At 48.0% G+C, this 21,853-nt stretch overlaps 1 protein-coding gene across 1 annotated transcript; it reads right to left on the bottom strand.

Moving 5' to 3' along the window:
- Positions 1-9,514: 9,514 nt before the first annotated feature.
- On the bottom strand, positions 9,515-21,716 carry LOC141129596 (uncharacterized; the record flags this gene model as incomplete). Its single annotated transcript, XM_073617695.1, is given in 3 exon segments — positions 9,515-9,787; positions 13,339-13,435; positions 21,584-21,716. Coding segments are annotated over 3 exon segments (277 nt in total), but the record flags the coding sequence as incomplete, so codon positions are not given.
- Between the last annotated feature and the right edge of the window lie 137 nt (positions 21,717-21,853).

Raw genomic sequence — 21,853 nt, 5'->3', positions numbered from 1 at the left:
TGCGGCGGAGTCACTGCAAGATCACTTTTATCGGAGGCGGGAGAGGGCCACCCCTTCCCTACACTAAATTCCAATGCCCTCCGCCACCTACTGGAGCCGTTGGCAGCGGCGGAGATCGGATGCTTTCACTAGCTGGGCGCTTGAAGATGAGTGAGGCGAAGATGGCCGCCACCACCCGTCTCCATAACATTGCAGGGCAGAAGCAACGTCAATCAAAACGTCACATCCGCCCACAGCTCTTAACCTGTTCCTGACCAGCCGCCGCAGTTGTACCAAGGGAGAACGGGCAGGTAAATCGACGATATATGTTACGTCGCTTCCTTAGACGGCCGCTGCTTGCCCCCCGGAGACGATGCGAGTGCCCGGTGGTCTTGATGACCACGATCGCTGTGTGTGTATCCCGGTTCTCTGAGGGGGAGAAGTGACAGATCGTCTGTTCATATAGAGTATGAACAGCGATCTGTCATCTCCCCTACACAGTCCCCTTCCTCCTTCCGTTAGAACACACACTAGGGAACACAATTAACCCCTTGATCGCCCCCCTAGTGTTAATCCCTTCCCTTTCAGTGACATTTATACAGTTAATCAGTGCATTTTTATAGCTCTGATTGCTGTATTAACGACAATGGTCCCAAAATTGTGTCAAAATTGTCCAACGTGTCCGCCATAATGTCGCAGTCACGATAAAAATCGCAGATCGCCGCCATTACTAGTAAAAAAAAATAATAATAATAAAAATGCTATAAATCTATTCCATATTTTGTAGACACTATAACTTTAGCGCAAAACAATCAATAAATGCTTATTGCAATTTTTATTACCAAAATTATGTAGAAGAATACGTATCGGCCTAAACTGAGGAAAAAAATAGCTTTTTAAAAAAAAAAAAATATTTATATTAGCAAAAAGTACAAAGTATTGTGTTATTGTTTTTTTTTTGTTTATAGCACAAAAAATAAAAACTACAGAGGTGATCAAATACCCCCAAAAGAAATCTCTATTTGTGGCAAAAAAAGAACGTCAGTTTTGTTCGGGTGCAATGTCACACAACCGCGCAATTGTCAGTTAAAGCGACGCAGTGCCGTATTGCAAAAAGTGCTCTGGTCAGGATAGGGGGGTAAAATCATCTGGGGTTGAAGGGGTTAAAGGGTCATGTTTTTTTTTTTTTGTTTTTTTTTTTTAAATGACATTTATTTTTTTTATTGCATTTTAGTGTAAATATGAGATGTGACGTCTTTTTGACCCCCCAGATCTCATATTTAAGAGGACCTGTCATGTTTTTTTCTATTACAAGGGATGTTTACATTCTTTATAATAGGAAAAAAAATGACACTTTTTTTTATTTATAAAAGTGTAAAAAATAAATAAATAAAAGGTAAAATAAATTAGAAAAAAGAAAAATTTAAATGCGCCCCATCCCGCCGAGCTCGCGTGAGGAAGCGAACGCATACGTGAGTAGCACCCGCATATGAAAATGGTGTTCAAACCACACATGTGAGGTATCGCCGCGATCGGTAGAGCGAGAGCAATAATTCTAGCTCTAGACCTCCTCTGTAACTCAAAACATGCAACCTGAAGAATTTTTTAAACGTCGCCTATGGAGGTTTTTAAGGGTAAAAGTTTGTCGCCAATCCACGAGCAAGTGCAATTTTGAAGCGTGACACGTTGGGTATCAATTTACTCGGCGTAACGTTATCTTTCACAATATAAATAAAATTGGGCTATCTTTACTGTTGTCTTATTTTTTAAATTCAAAAAAGTGTATTTTTTCCAAAAAAAGTGCGCTTGTAAGACTGCTGCGCAAATACGGTGTGACAAAAAGTATTGCAACAACCGCCATTTTATTCTCTAGGGTGTTAGAAAAAAATGTATAATGTTTGGGGGTTCTAAGTAATTTTCTAGCAAAAAAAATCTGTTTTGAAAACAACAAATCTAAAAAAGAGGCTCGGTCATTAAGTGGTTAAAGGAGCTGCGTTTTTGCACGGTAGTCGGAGAGATGTCTGCGAATATTTGCACTTTGTGGTCCAATAACTTGAGTGAAGGATGTTCACGGGCTTTTTGCATAATGCTTTTTTATACTGAGTAATGGTGCAACTTTACAATAATGTCCCCTGGGGGCCCCTCTGAGGGCTGTGAGAGCTCTGTGGGCACGGTCCAGGTCTATGGGGTACCGGGTACCAATGATCGTAGTGGTGGCTTCCTGGGTGTCTGTAAAGGATTCAGGGAAACCCCCTGATGAGAAAATTATATCTGCGGGACCTATTCTCTACATCATCAATTTTTGCTGAAGCCTCTTCTAAGCGCGATTCCGGGTCACAGATGTGATCTGTGTTAGTTCTGTTCACAGTGACATCCAGATTGTTCTCAGTGGTGTTAATCCTACAGCCCAGATCAGGAAGTTCTTCTCTCAGATCTTCTGTGATCCAGTCCCTGTTCTAGCATGGCTGAGAATCTACCCAGGAGGACAAACTGGCTGTGGGACTATGGGCTGTGTGCTGATCAGTTCCTGGGAGGCCTGCAGGCTATTTTGGGTGGTGAGGATGTCTCCCAAGGTCCGATCTGAGGAGGAACCCGTGGAGAAGGAGGACTCACCGCCTTAAAGATCTCTGTCCTGGGGAGGGCTGCTGGGGTAGCGCTGCAGTCCTCTGAGTGTGAGGAGAGCTGATCCTGGTCTGGATGGTTTGTCCGGAGGGGGGCCGCGTGTGTCAGTTGTGCCGCCATCTTGCCCAAGCCAACCAGGAGGCCATCAGTTCCTTTTGGCTGCTTTGGGAGCTTCTTAAATTTTCTTTTGGCCATAGACTGGTGGCCCAGCAGGTGAGGATGGATAGGAGGCTGTTTGCAGGGTTCCTGTGTGTCTGGATCGGCAGGATGCAGCCGGATTAGGTCAGGTCACGGCGGAGCCGATTCAGGCCACTTCCGCCATGGTCAGCCACGCCCATGCGCCTCCTACCTTTACTCCTTTCTCCTTCTTCTCTCCCTTTCCTTTATCTCTCTTTTACTCCTTTCTCCCTCTTCTCACCTTTCTCCTTCTTCTCTCCTTCTCTCATTTCTCCCTCTTCTCACCTTTCTCCTTCTTCTCTCCTTCTTCTCTCATTTCTCATTCTTCTCTCCTTTCTCCTTCTTCTCTCCTTCTTCTCTCATTTCTCATTCTTCTCTCCTTTCTCCTTCTTCTCTCCCTTTCCTTTACCCCCCTTTTCTCCTTCTTCTCTCTCCCTTTCCTTTATCTCTCTTTTACTCCTTTCTCCTTCTTCTCTCATTTCTCCTTCTTCTCACCTTTCTCCTTCTTCTCTCCTTCTTCTCTCATTTCTCCCTCTTCTGTCCTTTCTCCCTCTTCTCTCATTTCTCCCTCTTCTCTCCTTTCTCCTTCTTCTCTCCTTTCTCCCTCTTCTCTCCTTTCTCCTTCTTCTCTCCTTTCTCCTTCTTCTCTCCTTTCTCCCTCTTCTCTACTTTTCTCCTTCTTCTCTCATTTCTCTTTCTTCTCTCCTTTCTCCTTCTTCTCCCCTTTCTCCTTCTTCTCCCCTTTCTCCCTCTTCTCTCATTTCTCCCTCTTCTCTACTTTTCTCCTTCTTCTCTCCTTTCTCCTTCTTCTCTCCTTTCTCCCTCTTCTCTACTTTTCTCCTTCTTCTCTCATTTCTCTTTCTTCTCTCCTTTCTCCTTCTTCTCTCCTTTCTGCTTCTTCTCTCCTTTCTCCCTCTTCTCTACTTTTCTCCTTCTTCTCTCCTTTCTCCTTCTTCTCTCCTTTCTCCCTCTTCTCTACTTTTCTCCTTCTTCTCTCATTTCTCTTTCTTCTCTCCTTTCTCCTTCTTCTCTCCTTTCTCCTTCTTCTCTCCTTTCTCCTTCTTCTCTCCTTTCTCCTTCTTTTCACCTTTCTCCTTCTCTCCTTTCTCCTTCTTCTCATCTTTCTCCTTCTTGTCTCCTTTCTCCTTCTTCTCTCCTTCTTCTCTCATTTCTCCTTCTTCTCTCCTTTCTCCCTCTTCTCTCCTTTCTCCTTCTTCTGTCCTTTCTCCCTCTTCTCTCCTTTCTCCCTCTTCTCTCCTTTCTCCTTCTCTCCTTTCTCCCTCTTCTCTCCTTTCTCCTTCTTCTCTCATTTCCACTTCTTTTCTCATTTCTCCCTCTTCTCTCATTTCTCCCTCTTCTCTCCTTTCTCCCTCTTCTCTCCTTTCTCCTTCTTCTCTCCTTTCTCCCTCTTCTCTCCTTTCTCCCTCTTCTCTCCTTCCTCCTTCTCCTCTCCCATCTCTCCATCTTCTTATTCTCGGATGCCTCTTACACCGGTCCTGTATTTCCCGTAACCAATCTCGGAGTGGAGCCGGGGCCCAATGTTGGGTTTGAGTTTGGCGCACTTTGCTCGGACAATCGCTGTATTTTATTCACACATTTCGATGAATGGTTGCACAGCACGCCGCGGTCAGAGAGCACTGGAGACGGGTGGAAAGAATGAGGGTGATAATTGTGTCATTTATGGGACCGGCGCCAACATGAGCAATTCTGAGGTCTTCTGCCATCTGCATGTGCCAAGTCCAATTCTGATCCCCCACCCCTCCCCCGAGCGCCTTGATGTGGCAGATCTGTGTCTGCACTTCACAAACCTTCATTGTCTCCATCTCCAGCAAGCCGGTTTATTAACAATTGTCCCATAGACATGGCTGCAAGTGTTGGGGGTGGGTGGGGTTCACGGACCTTGGCCTCTGTGTCAGCATATCATCAATGGGGTTCTGACAGGTCCTCTTCATACAGCGCAGTGTAGGTCCTCTCCATGGCGGGAGGGTTGGATTGATGTAGACATGTTGGAGTCCTGAATGTTGTAGTATAAATGCTGCAGGTACAACGAAGGACACAATCACTGTACGGGGGGAAGTCATAAGTGTGCCAGATCCAGAATTGGCCGTACCGAGAATAGTACAAACAATGACTTGTCTGACCATGTAGTGTGTGCAGGAGAGCAGAGGGGACAACGGAGGGACAGACTGGGGACAGATTGGATGGACAAATTGGATGGACAGGCTTAGGGACAGATTGGATGGACATGCTTAGGGACAGATTGGATGGACAGGCTTAGGGACAGATTGGATGGACAGATTGGATGGGCAAGCTTGGGCACATATTGGAGGGACAGATTGGGGACAGATTGGATGGACAGACTGGAAACAGATTGCATGGACAGACAGGGGACAGATTGAAAGGACAGATTGGATGGGCAGGCTTGGGGAAACATTGGATGGACAGACATGGGGACACATTGGATGGACAGACATGGGGACACATTGGATGGACAGGCTTGGGGACACATTGGATGGACAGACTTGGGGACACATTGGATGGACAGGCTTGGGGACACATTAGATGGACAGACATGGGGACACATTGGATGGACAGACTTGGGGACACATTGCATGGACAGACTTGGGGACACATTGGATAGACAGGCTTGGGGACACATTGGATGGACATGCTTGGGGACACATTGGATGGACAGACATGGGGACACATTGGATGGACAGACTTGGGGACACATTGGATGGACAGGCTTGGGGACACATTGGATGGACAGGCTTAGGGACACATTGGATGGACAGGCTTGGAGACACATTGGATGGACAGACATGGGGACACATTGGATGGACAGATATGGGGACACATTGGATGGACAGACTTGGGGACACATTGGATGGACAGACATGGGGACACATTGGATGGACATGCTTGGGGACACATTGGATGGACAGACTTGGGGACACATTGGATGGACAGGCTTGGGGACACATTGGATGGACAGGCTTGGGGACACATTGGATGGACAGACTTGGGGACACATTGGATGGACAGGCTTGGGGACACCCTGGATGGACAGACATGGGGACATATTGGATGGACAGACATGGGGACACATTGGATGGACAGGCTTGGGGCCACATTGGATGGACAGACATGGGGACAGATTGGATGGACAGGCTTAGGGACACATTGGATGGACATACTTGGGGACACATTGGATGAACAGGCTTGGGGACACATTGGAGGGACAGGCTTGGGGACACATTGGATGGACAGACTTGGGGACACATTGGATGAACAGGCTTGGGGACACATTGGAGGGACAGGTTTGGGGACACATTGGATGGACAGGCTTGGGGACACATTGGATGGACAGACATGGGGACACATTGGATGGACAGGCTTGGGGACACATTGGATGGACAGGCTTGGGGACACATTGGATGGACAGACTTGGGGACACATTGGATGGGCAGACATGGAGACACATTGGATGGACAGATATGGGGACACATTGGATGGACAGACATGGGGACACATTGGATGGACAGGCTTGGGGACACATTGGATGGACAGACTTGGGGACACATTGGATGGACATACTTGGGGACACATTGGATGAACAGGCTTGGGGACACATTGGAGGGACAGGCTTGGGGACACATTGGATGGACAGACTTGGGGACACATTGGATGAACAGGCTTGGGGACACATTGGAGGGACAGGTTTGGGGACACATTGGATGGACAGGCTTGGGGACACATTGGATGGACAGGCTTGGGGACACATTGGATGGACAGACTTGGGGACACATTGGATGGACAGACATGGGGACACATTGGGTGGACAGGCTTGGGGACACATTGGATGGACAGACTTGGGGACACATTGCATGGACAGACTTGGGGACACATTGGGTGGACAGGCTTGGGGACACATTGGATGGACAGACATGGGGACACATTGGATGGACAGGCTTGGGGACACATTGGATGGACAGACTTGGGGACACATTGCATGGACAGACTTGGGGACACATTGGATGGACAGGCTTGGGGACACATTGGATGGACAGGCTTGGGGACACATTGGATGGACAGGCTTGGGGACACATTGGATGGACATGCTTGGGGACACATTGAATAGACAGACATGGGGACACATTGGATGAACAGGCTTGGGGACACATTGGAGGGACAGGTTTGGGGACACATTGGATGGACACCGGAGAGGGGGGTATAATACCTCTTCTATTACAGGGAATGGAGAGGAGGAAGGAGACACAGGACACCGGAGAGGGGGGTATAATACATCTTCTATTACAGGGAATGGAGGGGATGGAGGAGACACAGGACACCGGAGAGGGGGGTATAATACCTCTTCTATTACAGGGAATGGAGGGGATGGAGGAGACACAGGACACCGGAGAGGGGGGTATAATACCTCTTCTATTACAGGGAATGGAGGGGAGGGAGGAGACACAGGACACCAGAGAGGGGGGTATAATACATCTTCTATTACATGGAATGGAGGGGAGGAAGGAGACACAGGACACCGGAGAGGAGGGTATAATACCTCTTCTATTACATGGAATGGAGGGGAGGAAGGAGACACAGGACACCGGAGAGGGGGGTATAATACCTCTTCTATTACAGGGAATGGAGGGGAGGGAGGAGACACAGGACACCAGAGAGGGGGGTATAATACCTCTTCTATTACATGGAATGGAGGGGAGGTAGGAGACACAGGACACCGGAGAGGAGGGTATAATACCTCTTCTATTACAGGGAATGGAGAGGAGGTCGGAGACACAGGACACTGTACAGGGGGGGTATGACACCTCTTCTATTACAGAGAATGGAGAGGAGGTAGGAGACACAGGACACCGGAGAGGGGGGTATAATACCTCTTCTATTACATGGAATGGAGGGGAGGAAGGAGACACAGGACACCGGAGAGGAGGGTATAATACCTCTTCTATTACAGGGAATGGAGGGGAGGAAGGAGACACAGGACACCGGAGAGGGGGGTATAATACCTCTTCTATTACAGGGAATGGAGGGGAGGAAGGAGACACAGGACACCGGAGAGGGGGGTATAATACCTCTTCTATTACAGGGAATGGAGAGGAGGTCGGAGACACAGGACACTGTACAGGGGGGGTATGACACCTCTTCTATTACAGAGAATGGAGAGGAGGTAGGAGACACAGGACACCGGAGAGGGGGGTATAATACCTTTTCTATTACAGAGAATGGAGGGGAGGTAGGAGACACAGGACACCGGAGAGGGGGGTATAATACCTCTTCTATTACAGGGAATGGAGGGGAGGTAGGGGACACAGGACACCGGTGAGGGGGGTATAATACCTCTTCTATTACATGGAATGGAGGGGATGGAGGAGACACAGGACACCGGAGAGGGGGGTATAATACCTCTTCTATTACAGGGAATGGAGAGGAGGAAGGAGACACAGGACACCGGAGAGGGGGGTATAATACATCTTCTATTACAGGGAATGGAGGGGATGGAGGAGACACAGGACACCGGAGAGGGGGGTATAATACCTCTTCTATTACAGGGAATGGAGGGGAGGTCGGAGACACAGGACACCGGAGAGGGGGGTATAATACCTCTTCTATTACATGGAATGGAGAGGAGGAAGGAGACACAGGACACCGGAGAGGGGGGTATAATACCTCTTCTATTACATGGAATGGAGAGGAGGAAGGAGACACAGGACACCGGAGAGGGGGGTATAATACCTCTTCTATTACATGGAATGGAGAGGAGGAAGGAGACACAGGACACCGGAGAGGGGGGTATAATACCTCTTCTATTACAGGGAATGGAGAGGAGGAAGGAGACACAGGACACCGGAGAGGGGGGTATAATACATCTTCTATTACAGGGAATGGAGGGGATGGAGGAGACACAGGACACCGGAGAGGGGGGTATAATACCTCTTCTATTACAGGGAATGGAGGGGAGGTCGGAGACACAGGACACCGGAGAGGGGGGTATAATACCTCTTCTATTACATGGAATGGAGGGGGGGTAGGAGACACAGGACACCGGTGAGGGGGGTATAATACCTCTTCTATTACTTGGAATGGAGAGGAGGAAGGAGACACAGGACACCGGAGAGGGGGGTATAATACCTCTTCTATTACATGGAATGGAGAGGAGGTAGGAGACACAGGACACCGGAGAGGGGGGTATAATACCTCTTCTATTACAGGGAATGGAGAGGAGGGAGGAGACACAGGACACCGGAGAGGGGGGTATAATACCTCTTCTATTACATGGAATGGAGAGGAGGTAGGAGACACAGGACACCGGAGAGGGGGGTATAATACCTCTTCTATTACATGGAATGGAGGGGAGGTAGGAGACACAGGACACCGGAGAGGGGGGTATAATACCTCTTCTATTACAGGGAATGGAGAGGAGGTAGGAGACACAGGACACCGGAGAGGGGGGTATAATACCTCTTCTATTACAGGGAATGGAGGGGAGGTAGGAGACACAGGACACCGGAGAGGGGGGTATAATACCTCTTCTATTACAGGGAATGGAGGGGAGGTAGGAGACACAGGACACCGGAGAGGGGGGTATAATACCTCTTCTATTACAGGGAATGGAGGGGAGGTAGGAGACACAGGACACCGGAGAGGGGGGTATAATACCTCTTCTATTACAGGGAATGGAGGGGAGGAAGGAGACAGGGGACACCGGAGGTGAATAAAATATCTCTTTTATTAGAAGACAGACTGACGGTCAGTTTAGCGCTCTCTATAGAAAATCTAAGAAGATTATTCTCATCTGACGGCTGCAGTAGAAAAGCCTCAGTCTCTATGGCTGTAATAACGGATTGCGTGGCCTAGAAGTCACCACCATCTCCTTCTCTTCTGCTGTTCCTTGAATTCGGAGAACCATCTTCGTGTTTTATGATATCTCCGTCCAATCAGAGTGGAGCGTGCAGCAATTCCACAAACCTCGTGTAGAACTTCTCTGCAGGAAAGAGAAGAGTTGAACAAATAAGATTTTTATTTCTTCAAGTACACCGAGGGACGCAGGAATTCATAAAACAGGTTATAGTGCCGCCTACAGGAGACACCGGCAAACCAATAATGTGTCAGCCTGTATAACCCCTCCTCTTCCCAGCATGCCTCCGTTTTGTGAAAAAGCAGTATTAAGGCCAAAGCAAAAAAAAACCCCCAGAGGGATAGGACCCGTGTCCCTCAATGGACTCATAGAAATAGATTTTATAGAAATGACAAAAATCTTATCCTTGTTCTTGTCCATTGAGGAACACAGGACATCAGAAACAGGATGAATGTCCAGAAGAAGTCCTGACTGAGATGTGGGAAAAAGCCAACGATAGGCCCATAAGAAGGGACTGAGAACTGTCTACAGTTCAGGAATACATGAAGGATCAACACCCGAATCTGAAACCCCTTTCAAAATAATAGGAGAAGATGCCAATGACCAACCGAAGAAGACAGGGTCACCCTAATGCTCAAGACCAGGACAGAAGGGATCAATGCCAAGAAGAATGACACTGGAGGAGCACCAGGTCTGAACCAGCAACCCACCAACACAAGTGGAAGAACTACCTGATAAGTGAGAAAAAGACCTTAGCCATACTGATAAGAACACTCACCCGTTTAAGGGCAGAACTAAGGAAGGGATCTGAAGGAACATCCTCAAGAGACCACGGATTAGCCATGGGGGGTAACTTATCTCCAGGTGATCGAGTCCCATGAATGTTTCCAGATTTGCTCTATCCCTAACAGGGGGTACCGCCAGCAGGTACTCAGTGTGTTTTGCCTGCTGACAAGCCAGGGGAGAAGAGATCCCTTACAGGGACCATCTTCTTGCAGTGTAGGAGATGAGGAGCACCTGATTTGTAAACCTCTCCCTTTAGTGCAGAGGCCATCCACTGAGGAGAGCCAGATTCCAATGGATTGTCTCTAATCAAGACAGTGCAGGGAAAGCAGTACTCTTAGTGTCATCCAGTGTAGGGACCAGGTCCCTTGACCTATCAAAGGGGGAACTTCTATACCTTCTAGGAGGTTATGTTCCTGCAACACCTAAGATGTCCAACTCACACTGGGATCCTCAACGAGGAGGGAACCATCTGTTCCAGAGAACAAGATTGAACTTCTGGACTTAGGTTTACCATGGCAAAAGATATAGAATTCTCCTGTGGAAAGAGGTGGGAGCCCCTATTGGTACCTTATCGAGTCCAACTGCAGAAGCACTTAGACAGGGGACAAGGGGTCCCAGGGTGCAAGGAACCCAGGAAGATATATCATATTGTACAGTAGCACAAGAAAGATAGTGAGGGACTGAACTGAAGAAGTGTCAGACACAAGGGGTAAACCTGTGGGGTAAAAAGGGTGTCCTGGGCACACAAATGATCACCCTGATAACCCACTGGATAATGTCAGTGCTCAGTCCATCAGCCTTAACCCTTACCACAGTAAAGCTGGGAGTGGTGGGAATTTTTAAAAGGTGTCCAGTGATGTAAATGGTGAGGTAGCTCCCAGCGCTTCTGCCTGATTGGCCTTACTCAAAAGTGGGTCTTCAGAGACCGGGTCACAGCTGGGCCTGTGCCATGGCTCTGCACCTGGAGAGTGCTCCGCAGCTAACAAGCACTGGACAGACAGGTATGGAAAGCACCAGAATGCAGAGCCCAGTGTCTAGAAGTCACATTCCAGATTAGGCCGGGAAACCGGAGATCCAGAAGCTGCTATACAGAGACCAGCTCAGGCAGCAATGACCTGCAGAAACTTGGTTAGAAGGGTGAAGAAAATCCATCCAACCTCCTAGGAAGGCTTTCAAAACTGAGGCATGCTGGGTAGAGGAGGTGGTTATACTGAAGGTTGGCTCACAACTTTTCAGCTGTCACGTATTTTAGCTGGAATTGGCCAGCACTTTAGGCCCCTCCCACACCAGAGCGTTTTATTGCGTACTTGTGCAGCACATATACAAAACACATACACATTTTATAACGGCAAAGGAATATCAGGTGGCTCCAACCAGGGGAGGTGCGTGAGAGGAGGAAAACACGGGATGAAATACTCGCACCAGAGGGATAAAAAGCTGCTTAAAGCTAAAATGAAAAGATATCTAATGATAGCATGCAGCAGAATGTATCAGTCCAATCAAGGTTTTCACAGTTCAGTGTACTCCTGGGATCGGAGCTCCAGAACACACACTTACATCATCAGTGGTTGACCAAAGGCTGAAAAGGGAAGATGCCAGATCTGGAAGGCCCAGTAGAAAAGACAGTGGCAGCCATTGATGGAGCATGGACCACACAGCCCCACTTCTCTCCATGTTTGAACTATCCTAGCTCCATAATGGCTCCACAATCTACCCCTTGGGCTTATTTGATCACCTATTTACTGCATTCTTTTTCAACATTTTTGAAGAGATACTTTCTGGGCTTCTACTTCTCCTGCTGTATTCAGCAAATGTCCACCTTATTATGTTCACCAAATGTCTACTTCTTCTTCTATGTTCATCAAATGTCCACCTCCTTATTATATCTACCAAATGTCTACTTCTCCTTCTATGCTCACCAAATGTCCGCCATTTTATTATGTCTACTTCTCCTTCTATGTTCACCAAATGTCCACCGTCTTATTATATCTACCAGATGTTAACTTCTCCTTCTATGCTCACCAAATGTCCACCATCTTATTATGTCTACTTCTTCTTCTATGGTCACCAAATTTCCCCCACCTTATTATGTCTACCAAATGTCTACTTCTTCTATGCTCACCAACTGTCCACCGCCTTAATATATCTACCAAATGTCTACTTTTTCTTCCATGTTCACCAAATATCCACCCCCTTATTATGTCTACCAAATGTCTAGTTCTATGTTCACCAAATGTCCACCACTTTATTATGTCCACCAAATGTCTACTTCTTCTTCTATGTTCACCAAATATCCACCGCCTTATTATATCTACCCGATGTCTACTTCTCCTTCTATACTCACCAAATGTCCGCCATTTTATTATGTCTACTTCTCCTTCTATGTTCACCAAATTTCTCCTGCCTTATTATGTCTACCAAATGTCTACTTCTTCTTCTATGTTCATCAAGTGTCCACCGTTTTATTATGTGTACCAAATGTCTACTTCTTCTATGCTCCCAAAATGTCCACCGCCTTATTATATTTACCAGGTGTCTACTTCTCCTTCTATGTTCACCAAATGTCCACCACCTTATTATGTCTACCAAAATGTCTTTTCTTTTTTCTTTTCTGTTTTCTGTAACGCTCAAAGAAATGATAATACCTAACTAAAAAGAAAACGAATGTAGCCGCCACATCTAAGGTCTGGGAAGCTGCTGTAGATGATATTTTAGAGTTTGGGTTTGGTTACACTTTTATATGCCCTGAAATCGGATAAAAGGGGCCACACAGACAACCAACAAGGCAGAGGATGAGAACGTGTGAGGAAGGATGCCCATTATTCCACCATCACCTAGAGTCATCCTTTATAAGGACTGGGCATGTCCCTTTCTCCAATCCATAGAGGTACCTGTGTCAGGCTGGACGTGTCCTCTCCGCAGCAGAAAGTCTAGGACCACAAGGGCACAGTTGGGTTTAAACTCCTCTGTGGCGATGGCTTCCCGCACCTGAAACATAGAGAGGATCTCCGTAAAACAACAAGAAACAGAAAACTGCTGCAAGATCCCCTCCAAGATCAGCTAAGACTGCAGAGGCTTACCTGCTTCTGTCCTGTAGATACGGAGACAGGTCACCTTTCTATGCCTTTCCTACAACCACACACAGTCCCAGTGCTGTCACAGGAAACACTCACCCAGCAGAGCTTCATTTAGATTTGTAGGATAACAGGTTGACTTAGTTGTCCACTAGACCTAATTCCAGGCATCCCACTAACTCAATCTGAACATAAAAATTACCCCAATCAGCTGCGGGTCTAGTCTTTCCCCGCCCCGTATCACATGTAAAAGAAAGGGGTGGGATTCTGATGATGTCAGTGCCCTTATATGGACACATGCTCATATTTAGCCAATGATGTTGATGAAATATGGGCCCTTATATCACCAGCATCCCACCCCTCTGTATACCTGTGATATGGGGCAGTGAATGGCCTGACCTGCAGCTGTTAAGTTTGGAGGACACCCATCTCATCTCCAGTGTTTCCTTACCCCCCCAGCTGCAGATATTTACACTCTGTTAGCTGCCCCCTCCCCTGATGCTCCCTTTGCCCACTGGAGTAAATAAAAAGCCCATGTAAGATCTAAGTGGTTCTAGTTGGAGCATACACAGGGCTGAGGATCTTCCTTGTGTGGCTCACTGGGGTCCAGACATCGGCTTCTGAGATGTTCCCTGTGCAGTCCACTGGGGGCCAAGCATCGGTCTCTGGGATCTTCACTCTGCAGCCCGCAGGGGTCCTAACATCGGCCTCTGATATCTTCACTGATTCTGAGATCTTCACTGTGTTGCCAGCCGGGGTCCAAGCAATGACCACTCAGGTCCTCATTGTGCAGCTCAATGGGGTCCAAACATTGGTCTCTGAGATCTTCAGTGTGCACTCCATTGGGATTCAAACATCGGTCTCTAAGATCTTTGCTGTGTGACCCACTGGGGTCCGAACATCAGTTTCTGAGATCTTCACAGTACAGCCCACTGAGGTCCACACATTGGTCTCTGGGATCTTTGCTGTGCAGCCCACTAGGGTCAAAACATCATTCTCTGAGCTCTTCGCTGTCTAGTCCACTGGGCTGCAAACAATGGCCACTGACATATTTGCTGTGTAGCCCACTGGAGTTCAAACAGTGGTCTCTGAGATCTTTCCTGTGCAGCCCACAATGGTCCAAACATCTGCTTTTGAGATCTTCACTGTGTAGCCCACTGGGGTCCAAACATTAGCTTCTGAGATCTTTGCTGTGCGGCCCACTGGGGTCCAAACATCTGCTTCTGAGACCTTTGCTGTGCGGACCACTGAGGTTAAAACATTGGTTTCTGAGACCTTTGCTGTGCGGACCACTGAGGTTAAAACATTGGTTTCTGAGATCTTTGCTGTGCGGCCCACTGGGGTCCAAACATTAGCTTCTGAGACCTTTGCTGTGCGGACCACCGAGGTCAAAAATAGGATTTTTTAAAACAGCTTACCTGTAAAATCCTTTTCTTTCGAAGGACATCACGGGACACAGAGCCACAGTAATTACTGATGGGTTATATAGGTATCACTGGTGATTGGACACTGGCACACCCTATCAGGAAGTTCAACCCCCTATATAATCCCTCCCCCTTGCAGGGATACCTCAGTTTTGTAGCCAAGCAATATAGTGTATTAGAAGAGGGGTGGGACCTCTGTGTCCCGTGATGTCCTTCGAAAGAAAAGGATTTTACAGGTAAGCTGTTTTAAAAAATCCTATTTTCTTTCTCGAACATCACGGGACACAGAGCCACAGTAATTACTGATGGGATGTCCCAGAGCAATGCTACCTGAGGGGGGGGAACCACGACCAAGTAGGGTGCAATCAGACCTGAGGACCTTGTACCGCTGCCTGCAGCACACTACGCCAAAAGGCGATATCCTCATGCCTTCTCACATCCACCTGATAGAATCTGGTGAATGTATGAACTGAAGACCAGGTTGCGGCCTTGCAGATTTGAGCCATAGAGGCCCGGTGATGCACTGCCCAAGAAGCACCAATAGCCCTTGTGGAATGTGCCCTGATCTGAAACGGAGGAATCTTCTGTTTCAAACCGTAAGCTTGAATGATCAACTGTCGAATCCATTTAGAAATGGTAGCTTTTGACGCTGCCTGTCCTCTATTGGGACCCTCTGGCAGCACAAACAAAACATCCGTCTTGCGGATCTGAGTAGTTGCCCCTAGATAGGCCTTAACTGCTCTTACTACATCCAACGAATGTAGAGATCTCTCTTCCGGAGAACAGGGATCTGGAAAAAAGGAAGGTAGAACAATGTCTTGGTTTAAATGAAAATCAGAAACCACCTTCGGTAAAAAACTAGGATGAGGGCGTAGTACCACTCTATCCTTGTGTATAATCAAATAAGGCTCCTTACAGGAAAGAGCTGCTAATTCTGATACTCTTCTAGCAGAAGAGATGGCCACCAGAAAAATTAATTTCCTTGTCAACAAGACCAAAGGAATCTGACTTATTGGTTCAAAAGGCCGTTTCTGTAACACAGCCAGGACCAAATTCAAGTCCCAGGGGTTTAGGGGCGCTTTAACCGGAGGATTAAGACGCATCACCCCCTGCATAAAGTTTCGGACCAAAGAATGCGAAGCAAGTGGCCGCTGAAATAATACTGATAAAGCCGAGACCTGGCCCTTGATGGTACTCAAGGCCAGCTTCATCTCTAATCCCATCTGTAGAAAATCAAGGATTCTACCTATGACATATTTCCTGGGATGCCAACCTCTGGATTCACACCAGGTTATATAAGCCTTCCAGACTCTATGATAAATCATCCTGGAAGCTGGCTTCCTTGCATTAATCAAGGTAGATATGACAGGACCTGAGAGCCCACGACTCTTCAGAACGTGGGTCTCAATAGCCAAACCGTCAAATTTAGCGTTTGTAAGGCAGGATGGAACACTGGACCTTGAGATAACAGGTCTGGGTGTACCGGTAGTGTCCACGGGGAACCTACCGTCATCCTTACTATTTCTACATACCAAGTCCTTCTGGGCCAAGCGGGGGCCACCAGAAGTACCGACTTCCTTTCCTGCCTGATCCTGCGAAGGAGTCGTGGTAGTAGCAGAATAGGCGGGAATGCGTAAATCAGTGAGAACCGATGCCACGGAATCACCAACGCATCCGTCCCGCATGCAAGAGGATCTTTTGTCCTTGCCACAAATCTGTCTATCTTTTTGTTGAATCGGGATGCAAAGAGATCTACATCTGGAACCCCCCATCTTTGGCATATGGCCCAAAAGACGTCGGGATGCAGAGACCATTCCCCTGGAAGTAACTGCTGGCGACTTAGATAGTCCGCCTGCCAATTCTCTATTCCCGGGATGAAAACTGCCGATATGCATGGCACATGCATCTCTGCCCAGACTAAGATCTGGTTCACCTCTTTTTGAGCAGCTCGGCTCCGGGTGCCTCCCTGATGATTGACATAAGCCACTGATGTGGCATTGTCGGACTGGATCCTGACCGGACAACCCTGTAGCCTGATAGTCCAGGCTTTTAGAGCTAGATGTATCGCCCGGATCTCCAGAATGTTGATGGGTAAGGTCCTCTCTGTCTTGGACCATACTCCTTGGACCGCAGCCTGTTCCAGAACTGCTCCCCAACCTGACAGACTGGCATCTGTTGTTGCCACCGTCCAGGTAACCGGTAGAAAGGATTTCCCCTTCTGCAGGTTTTCGGGTATGAGCCACCAATTGAGGCTCTGACGCACCGCATGCGACAGGTGCATCGGAAAGTCTAATGCCTGAACCTTCTTGTTCCAGGTCGACAGAATACTGTGTTGCAGCATTCTTGAGTGAAACTGAGCATAGGGAACTGCTTCGAATGAAGACACCATCTTCCCTAGTAGCCTCATACAAAGGCGGACTGAGGGACCCTTCTTGGTCCTTACTGTCAGAATCAGCTCTCTCAAAGCAGTGATCTTTGCCTGGGGTAGAAATATTTTCTCCTGGCTTGTATCTATAATCAGACCTAAATACTCCAGTCTTCTTACTGGTTTTAGGAAAGACTTTTCTAAGTTGAGGATCCAACCCAGGTGTTCTAGATACCTGACCGTGGTCCTCAAGTTTCCATTCAAAGAGGCTACCGACCGGTCTATCAAGAGCAGGTCGTCTAGGTATGCTATGACAGCTATACCCTGAGCCCTTAATCTGGCCAGAGGAGGAGCCAAGATCTTTGTGAACACTCGAGGTGCAGTGGCTATCCCAAAGGGCAGAGCCATAAACTGGAAATGGCGCCCTCCTACCTCGAAGCGCAGAAACTTCTGATGAGCAGGAAAAATGGGCACATGCAGATATGCATCTCTGATGTCTATTGATGCCAGAAATTCTCCTCCCTGCAGGGTGGGAACTACTGTTCGAATTGATTCCATGCGGAAGGATTGAATCCTTAGGAATCGGTTCAGATCCCTTAAGTCCAAAATGGGCCTGACATCCCCATTTGGCTTTTGGACCGTAAAAAGGTTGGAATAGAAGCCCAATCCCTGGTCCTTTGCGGGAACTATCATAATGACCTCCTGCGACAAAAGTCGCTCTAACGCTAGAAGGATCGACTGCTTCTTCTCTGGGTCTCTGGGAACATTTGATCTGAGGAACCGAGGAGAAGGGAATTCCTGAAACTCCAGCTTGTACCCTAAGGTTACCGTGGAGACTACCCATCTGTCCTGGAAGTCCTCCTGCCAGAGCTCTGAGAATTGTCGCAGTCTTCCCCCCACTCGAGTGAGCGGGGGCGCCCCCTCATGCAGAGGTCTTAGTGTTTTGCCTAGTAGGCTTCTTTCCCCAGGACTTCTTTTGTCCCTGGGGTTGACTCTTGTCTCTGGACCCCGATGGAGGCGGCCGTCGAGACTGCCTGGAGGCTGAAGCCCCCGGCGCTGGGGAAAGAGTCCGTTTGAAAGAGGGACGCTTACTCTTCTTCTTGACAGGTAAGAGAGTGCTTTTCCCACAAGAGATTCTCTTGATATAGTTATCCAAGTCCTCTCCAAACAACCTTGCACCACGAAATGGAAACCCAGCCAGTAGCTTCTTACATGGTGCTTCGGCTGACCAATTTTTCAACCATAGGATTCTACGTATATGCACCAACCCCAGTGAAAGACGGGAGGTTTGCACGATAGAATCTCTAATGGCGTCAACCACAAAGCATAAGGCCGCTGGAAGGTTAGCAAACCCCTGGGCCTGCTGTTCAGGTAATACTTTGATGACCTGCTTAACATGGTCTCTTAAGTATTGACAGACTCCAATCGCTGCTATTGCAGGTTGGGCCACTGATCCTGCTAAGGAGAAAACATCCTTCAATAGGGATTCCATCCGTTTATCTACAGGATCCCTGAGCATCTGAGCATTGTCTACAGGACAAGTCAGGCTATTATTTATTGAGGAAATGGCGGCATCAATAGCTGGTATTCCCCACATTTTAATAAACTTTTCTTCCATCGGATAAAGTGTTGAAAACTTTCTCGGCGGAAAAAAACGTTTGTCTGGGTGATCCCACTCAGAATAAATAAGCTTTTCAAGTAAAGTATGAACAGGAAAAGCATGTGCTGCTTGGAAAGGTTTCAGTGACCCCAAAGCAGAAGAGGATTCTTTAGCAGTTTCAGGTATGGGCAACTTAAATGTGGAGCGGACCAATCCAGTGAGGATCTGCACTAAGACTTTCTCCTCTTGGGAAGTCGCAGAGGGTCCCTCTCCACCTGAATCCTCCGAAGAGGAATCATCCATCCCATCCCGATCCTCTGAAAGGGATTCATCTCCTTTATCCCAGAGCTCCTCTGTCTGAGGGTCTTGGGGAACAGAGGAAAGCCTAGTGCGTTTTCTTCCACTGAGTGAAGACGTAATCACGGCCATTAATCTTTCCTCTAGACCATTAATGGTTGAGGAAAAAACCTCTTGTGTAATATATACAGGGGCTGAAGTGCCAGAAGCAGGTGTAGCCCCTGACCCCGATGGCTCTCCCTGGCTAGCCGTCCCTGGCCCATCTTTAGGGGGGAAGGATGCTGCCGACAGGGGGCCCTCAGAACCTGAACGAGATCCCCTAGTGTCTCTGGTTCCTGGGGTGCTTGAACCTCTTCTACCCATAGTGCAAAGCAACAAGGTGTGAGGTATACAAATGAACACTGTCCGCTGAGCGATGTAGTCTGGCTAAAAGCCTTGCTACCCAATGCTCAGTCTGGTGTTACTTCAGTAAATGCTGCCTAGGAGAATGCCTGTGTCCCACCTTACATGCGACCGTCAGCTCTGTGTCTCTCAGAAGGCTGAGTGCACCTGTACAGAGTGCCTTTAATAGCCTGCAGCTGGCCTGAGTGGGAGTCTAAACACTCTGTGCGGACATCCCGCCCCCTCCTCTACCGCCCCCCCCCCCCTCGAGTTTTGAAAAAAACGAGCGCTTCCCGCACTGCCGACTCTCCTGTCATGCTCTGGAGAAAAGGCTGGGGATGGGGGGGGGGGAGGAGGGAGACTGGTAACAAGATTTGCCTGAACGGCTATCTTCAGAGATGGTGGCCATTAGGCCACAGAGCCCGGGTGGTATAACCACTTTCTAGACCCCTGTGGCCCCTCTCTAGCCTGGGGGGGAACATTCAAACATGAGAAATCCCCCCATCCACCTTACCTGCTTGCAGCCTGCTTGATACGCTGGGACATACACAGCGATTACAACACCTGAGACAGACATTCAGCATGTGTAGGTTTGTGCTCTTAGCAGCCCCCGGTGGTCACAATAGGCATAGCATGCATTTACCTTAAAGGAGAAAAGCCACTAGAACTCAAAAATTCTGTGGAATCTCCTCTTACCTTATCCAGCCGCAGGGTGCCGTTTACACAGACCCAATCTTCACCTCTCACGGTGGGCTCCGTTTGAAAAAACCGTCAGAGACTGGGGCCCCCATCAGTAGGGGGATCCAACAGTTCTGGGACCGTAAAGCACCTCGCCAGAAATTAGGAAGTTTAAAGCCATTTTCTGATCTGCGGGGTCCAGCTCTCTAAAAAGAGAAGCATTACGGGTAAAACCTCGTTTCTTCGGACACGAGGCCCGGGTACCATTCAATTCGGCCATGAAAAGACACTTTGAATGGATCCGGTTCGCCTGGCTTGCCCCAGTATAGGATCTTAGGATATTCCCTTTGGAGCTCAGCACAGGACATCTTTACACGTCCATCACCTAAGACACTGGCGTAAAAACTGAGGTATCCCTGCAAGGGGGAGGGATTATATAGGGGGTTGAACTTCCTGATAGGGTGTGCCAGTGTCCAATCACCAGTGATACCTATATAACCCATCAGTAATTACTGTGGCTCTGTGTCCCGTGATGTTCGAGAAAGAAACATTGGTTTCTGAGATCTTTGCTGTTCAGCCCACTGAGGTCTAAACAACTGTCTCTGAGGTCTTCACTGTGCAGCCCATTGGGGTCCAAACAACTGTTTCTGAGATCTTCACTTTGTGGCCCACTGTGGTCTGAACATCGGCTGCTGCAGAACTCTCATGGCCAAGCAGAAGTTGCATTGTATTCATGGATCTTCTTCCACACATGCCCACCCCAATCTCCATTCACCCCAATGAACAGCCCATTTATGGTGCTCTCCAGTAGCTTCTCTATAGGAAGGAATGTAGAGAAAGAAGAGCCCAGTCGGGGATTTCTGCACCGGTGGTGAATATATTGGCCTCAGCAGGTCGCACGGTGCAGATCTTGGAGGAACAGGAAGAAGTATTAGGCTTTTTACATTTAAAAGGAGAATGGTACAAGAAGTACAGTAGATGTTCTCTATAGCAGCGGCCATGAACCCTGTCCTCAGGGCCCACTAACAGGCCAGGTTTTATGGATTACCTTGGGGGGAGATGCAGACTAGAATACGGCAATCACTGAGCAACAAATGAGATCACCTGTGATGTATTTCAGTTATCTTGCAAACCTGGCCTGTTAGTGGGCCCTGAGGACAGGTGTTGATGACCACTGGTCTATAGGATGTCATGGTTATCATGTAAAGATAATGTATGTCTTATTACCTCCATGATAAAAATTATGTAAATGAGGCAATGGAGATCTTCAGAAATAGTCCCCTCCACCATGAACCACCATCATTTCCCACCACTCACCTTCTCCAATGGCCACAAGTAAAACTCTTCCACCTCTCCGTCTCCCACGCTGGGCTGGAAGGACTGGGGAACCTCCAGGTCAAAGACAAACTGACACTCCAGGTAGATCTCCTCTCCCTTCTCATAGGCATAGCTGAAATATGGGAGAGATTATCACCATATCAGTACAATGTACAATCATCTGCATGGATCTCCTCCATACACACCTCAGTCTATACAATCATCTGCATGGACCTCCTCCATACACACCTCAGTCTATACAATCATCTG

Source organism: Aquarana catesbeiana, linkage group LG02 (genome assembly GCF_042186555.1).
Source record: "Aquarana catesbeiana isolate 2022-GZ linkage group LG02, ASM4218655v1, whole genome shotgun sequence".
In the NCBI taxonomy this organism is placed as follows: domain Eukaryota; kingdom Metazoa; phylum Chordata; class Amphibia; order Anura; family Ranidae; genus Aquarana; species Aquarana catesbeiana.
Note: the sequence above shows the minus strand (reverse complement) of the source record. Positions and strands in the feature narration are given on the sequence as shown.